This window comes from Suricata suricatta, chromosome 5 (genome assembly GCF_006229205.1).
Source record: "Suricata suricatta isolate VVHF042 chromosome 5, meerkat_22Aug2017_6uvM2_HiC, whole genome shotgun sequence".
In the NCBI taxonomy this organism is placed as follows: Eukaryota; Metazoa; Chordata; class Mammalia; order Carnivora; family Herpestidae; genus Suricata; species Suricata suricatta.
Genome location: NC_043704.1, coordinates 2551465 through 2556849, shown reverse-complemented (window position 1 = coordinate 2556849; position 5385 = coordinate 2551465). Strand labels below are relative to the sequence as shown.

At 63.4% G+C, this 5385-nt stretch overlaps 1 protein-coding gene across 1 annotated transcript in view; it reads right to left on the bottom strand.

Moving 5' to 3' along the window:
• Positions 1-5385, bottom strand: part of AGPAT3 (1-acylglycerol-3-phosphate O-acyltransferase 3) — a 20529-nt gene that overhangs the window by 14155 nt on the left and 989 nt on the right. Inside the window, exons 2-3 of the mRNA XM_029940609.1 lie at positions 2350-2460; positions 2100-2251 (exon numbers count right to left, since the gene is read on the bottom strand). Of these exons, the coding sequence (XP_029796469.1) occupies positions 2100-2251; positions 2350-2460 (263 nt within the window). The remainder of the gene's footprint in view (positions 1-2099; positions 2252-2349; positions 2461-5385) is intronic.

Sequence of the window (5385 nt, the reverse complement as noted above, 5' to 3'; positions counted from 1 at the left end):
GGACGGCGTCCCGAGCAAGGTGACCTCAGACCGGGAAGCAGGACTTTCAGGCCAGGGCACCCCGGGGCAGTGCCATTCTCTTTTGTTTGACACTGGCCCGTCCATCTTCTGAGTGGACCGGCCCCAGAGATGGAGGGCAGGGCCTGGAGATCGGGCTCCACGCCTGACTTCCTGGGCCTCAGTTTCCCCACTTACAGAACGGAGAAAAGAGTAGCTTCCTCACAGGGGCCTCTGGAGGACTCAACGGGCTGCAGCCTAACCCCCGAGGGACAGAGGACAGAGGCTGGTTTCTCCTGACGGGCAGCGTCCCCATCAGCCTGGGCCGACGTGGGGGCTTCCCCAGTTCCCCAGCTCTGCCCCAGAACGCTGCCGGTCGTGCGGCCTCTGGGGTCTCGCCTTCCTCCACAGGTGGGAGCCGGATGAGGAGTCTCCCCTCAGAGGACACCTGAGCTCACAGCCATCATGCCCAAGGCAGGGTTGATAGAAAGCGCTGACTCAGCACCCACGGCCCTGCCACCACGGCCACGTCCATCTCATGCGGGGTGGCACTGGTGAAAGGCAACTGATCTGAACGCTCGCTTCTCCAAAGGTTATTCACAAGGGGCCAACGGGCACATGCGAGGACGCTCAGAGCGGTTCTTCGTCAGGAAAAGGCTCCCCCGGCCCACGGCCAGACCCCCCTCTCCCGCTCCTCAGGGCGGCCGTGGTCACACCCGGACTGGCACCAGCGGAGGCGAGGACAGGGGACACCGGTTCCAGTGGGGATGTGAAACAGTGCAGCTGCCGTGGACGGGAGAGTCTGGGTGCGATCTCGGGACAGATGGGTGGGAGCACCCAGCAGCCCCACCCCGGCAATCTGTGAGGGGCGTGAACACATGTCCACGCAAAAGCTTGTGCATGCGCCCACAGCAGCACCGCCTGTGACAGCCAGAAGGCGGGGACGACTGAGTGCCGAAGGCTGCTGGACGGACAGATACCCGGTGTCCGTCCGCACGGGGACGGTCATCCAGCGGCAAGGCGCACAGGCCTTGAAAGCACTGTGCTCAGTGACAACCCGTCTTCAAGGACCGTGTGCGGCAGGAAAGGTCCGGAATGGATAGACAGTAAGAAGCGTCCTGACTGCAGGGATGGGGAGTGACCGTTGGTGGGTGTGGGGTTCCTTTCTGGGCTGAATGCACCAAAACCACGGGTGGGGTACTTTAAGTGGGTGACTCTTATCTCAGCAAAGCTGCTGAAAAGAAAAGGAGAAAGAGAAAAGAAGCTACAAGGCCGCTTGTGCATCCAAAGCGCATGCCTGCCGCCGGGGCTCCCGCCCCGAGAGACGCCCACTCCAGGCGCCGGCCTTGCTCCTGCCTCTCCACGGCTGTCATTTAGCTGAGCAGGGCCTGGGCAACCTTCCAGGTGTGAGCTGGTCCACGAGAGATGGAGGCGGACACGGGGGCTCCGATGGCGACTCGCCGGGCACGGGAGGCGGCCGCCTGCTACGCCAGGGAGAGCGCTGCTCCTCACGGCCCTCAGCACACAGGCCGCCCCGGCGCTCGGGCAGTGCTGGCCGCGGACCCCCCGGCGCTCCCACCTTGCACCGCAGAGTCTATGCCCCTGCAGGGTTCGTGACGTTAGGTCCGTCGGCCGAGCGGAGCCGGGCAGAACTTCCGTGACCCGTTAGTTTCACGCAGCACGAGGTCCGGCACTTTCCCGTGTGTGGCACATGTGGGAGGCGTTCCTTCTCCGTGAAGACCGTTTCCCACCGTCCGCACGGACCACCTCGGCCCCATCGGCCGCTGGAGGCACGGGCAGGCTGTGCGAGGTGTCCCCGTCACTGGTTTGAGCGCAGCCGGTGATGCCTCCACCTCCAGACTCAGACATGCCAGGGGCAGGACAGCAGCGCGCCAGCCATGAGGGTCCCCCGCAGCCAGTGCCCCGCGCACGCCGGCTCTCCCGGCCCCGTGTGCCACAGAGGCGGCCGGAGACCAGACAGAGGGAGGGGCCGCACCCGTCTCCGGGGAACACCGGACACTGAGTCTCCCGAGAAGGATCTTGTCCAAAACCGTGTCTTTGTGAGCTGTGACAACACATGCCCCACTCGTGCTGCCACTTACAACCACGTCCACATGCCCCTTGTGGCCGCGACCACCCTCCAGAGAGGGCCTGCACGGCACCCGGCTGGGGGCCGCGGGCACAGGCTCGGAAGGGCCGCCTGCCCCCGTGCTGGCCGCCAAGGGCGGTGAAGATGCCCAGGCCCGGCCACGCCCTGCGCGCAGGCACAGGGTGACCATGTCATCACGCGTCATCCCAAGGCGTCAGCACTGCGGGCACGCCGCCCCGAGCGGAGGAAAGCGAGCGCCTCACCGCTGACGTGCGCCAGGCCCTCTGGACCGGCGAGTGCGAGCGCGGGTGAGTGGCCGGGGTGCGCAGAGGAGCCCCGTGGGGGCGGCGGGGCACGCGGAACCGTGACTGCGCCTGAGGACACGGGGGCGTTCCCGCAAGCAGACAGCAGACGTGCGCTGGCGGGCAGGCGTCCCTCCCCACGCAGCCCCTCGCCGTGGCCAGCACTCGGGGCCTGCGCCTTCCCGATGGAGTGAGGTCTGACCCGGGAGTGACCAGACGGACAGACGCCGCAGCCCTCCGTCCCCGTCCTGGACAGCGGCTCCACCAGAGGGTCACCTGATGGAAGGCCACTCTTTGCCACCAGCTGTCGGTGGGCGGGGGGGTCCCCGCCTGTGGTCCCGGCCAAGCAGGGAAGCATCTGGAATGAGCAGTTTTGCTGGTTGGCTCCTGCGCCGTCACTGGTTTTGTGGTTCCCTCCATTCAGGTACCGCTTGTCCCAGTGCAGCGAGCGGGCGTTCTCCGCGTCTTCCGGCCGCTTGTGGGCCAGCACGGCGCACGCTCCCTGCGCTCACTTGGGCTGCGAGGCCGGTGATTTTCTCCTGTGCAACCAGGAAGCCTTGACCTTGGCCGGGTCGGCCCCGCACATGCTCACTGCGTGCCCCTGGAGTGTGGGGGAGCCTTCCACCCGGCCCGAAAGTGAGGGGCACTCACTCCTGTATTTCTGGGTAACCTGGAGAACCCCCCCCCAATTCAGGAGGCGCCCTGGGGGCTCCCACAGCCTGGCGCTCAGCATCAGCGAGCGGGGCTCCTCCCAGCACGCTGTCTGGGTTTCACGCTTTCCTCCACTTGGTCTGTCTTTGCTCGTCTGACCCTCCTGTTCTCCTCCTGAGGTCGGGCTGAGGCCTGTCTCCCGCCCGGCCCCTCCCTGGCGGAGTCTGGGTTTGACCCGGCCACTCTCTTCATGGCAGACATGAAATGGGGGCTGGAACGCTGCCCCCCGCCCCCGCCCCGGAGCCCTGCTCTGCCTGTCTCGGCCTCACAACCGGGCATCATTCTGGATCGTTCCCTACTTACCGTCTGCTCTGACCACCCTGCTTTCCTGCAGCTCACACCCTGCCTTTCGGTCAGTTATTCTCACCAAGGGACACGCTTCAGACAAACTTTGGGTGCTTGTCCGAGGGCCATGACGGCTGCCGCTGCGCGCTGGCCTCAGCGGTTCCTGCCGGGTGCGGGCGGCTGGGCCAGCGTGGGGGTGCTGCCTCGGGGCCAAGGCCTCCCCGAGGCTGGGCCCGTCCGTCCTGCCGGGCCGGGGCTCTGGCCCCGTCTGGGTACTTCCTCAGCCTGCCCTCTGTCTGCGTGCGCTGTGACCTCCTGCAGCGCGCCTCGGGGTGGCTTCTGCCTGTTTCCCTGCCAGGCACGTGCTGACTGGGTCTCCGTCCATTTGGGGGTCCCCAGCCATCCCCTCCCCCAGCACCGCCTCCCTGAGCCCCCCACAGACCCGCGCTTCCCCCTCCCTTCCACTGGCTCCCGCGTCACGAAGCCCTCGCCGGCCCGCACTTCCTGTGGATCCCGACAGCGCTCTGGGGCCGGGCCGCCGGTGGCACGTTCCCCTTGCTGCAGGCGGCGTCTACAATTCTGCTTTTATTAATCAGCATTTGCCCTTTTGGTGCGTGCTCCCATCACCTACTTACACTTGTGAATGACTCCTTGCATGTTTCACGACCTAGGGTTTCTAATTCTCTCATCTAAAAAAGAATCCAGACCCTGGGCACTGGCGAGCGAACGCCACGGGCCAGCTTGCCGGCCTCGGCAGAGGCAGCGGGAGGTCACAGCCTCCTCGACGGGGCTCGGTCCCTGCCCTGGAACTGGGGGCCTCCGGAGACCCACACTCCCCACACGGCACACGAGGCCTATTATTCTCTCTTTAGTGGACAAGAAACATGGTTCTTATGCTAAAAATGTAAACAGCACAAAGTCAGACATGTAAATAAAAAGATGTAAGCCATAAAAAAGGAAAAAATAAAAAGCAAAATAAATAGCAAATACGTAAAACTAAAACATAAAAAGGAAAAAGTAGAAGACCCTCTTCCCCAGGCTCCCTGGACACTAGTCTGGAGACCCTCTGGGCCCAAACAGCCCTGTACACGTGCACACACCTCATGCACACGGTCTCTACAAAAACAGTAGCACGTCATGTACTTTGCAGTGGCTTCTCCCTTTTCACTGATAAGTGTGCTTTAAGCAGTGCCCGTGGGGGTGGGGCTCAGCCGGTCGAGGGTCCGACTCTTGGTTTCGGCTCAGATCATGATCCCACGGTCTGTGAGGTCAAGCCCCATGTCAGGCTCTGTGCTGACAGTGTGGAGCCTGCTTGGAATTCTGCCTCTCTCCCTCCCTCTACCCTCCCCTTGTGCATGCTCTCTCTCTCTCAAAATAAATGAGAAGACTTTAGGGAAGAACGGGCACTTTGAAGACAATTCTCTATGACGTGGCACTGTCCTGGTTCATGGGGGCAGCGGGAGGGCCCTGCGAGGACCCAGCACGGTCGGCCTCTGCGAACGGGCACTTTGCTGCTGCAGTCTTGTGCTAATATAAGAACGATAAAACGAGAGTATCCGTGTGAGTGTGCACTTGTGCACATCTCTCTCGGGGCACAGTCTTAGTTTGTGGATTAATGGCCAAAACTTGCAGCTGTTCAGGGCGCCTGGGGGGCTCCGTCCGTTAAGCGTCCAACTTCGGCTCAAGTCATGATGTCACAGTTCGTGGGTTCGAGTCCTGCACTGAGCTCTGTGCTGACAGCTCAGAGCCTGGAGCTGCTTCAGATTCTGTGTCTCCCTCTCTCTCTCTGCCCCTCCTAGACTCACACTCTGTCTCTCCCTCTCTCAAAAGTAAACAAACATTAAACAAAACAGAAACAAAACCGTGCAGCTGTTTAAGTCGTGGATGGCCCCTGACGAGTGCTCTCCTGCCCCGTGCCCCGTGCCTGCCCCCCCCGCCCCGTGCCTGCGCCCCCGTGCCCTGTGCCTGCCCCCCCCGCCCCGTGCCTGCGCCCCCCGTGCC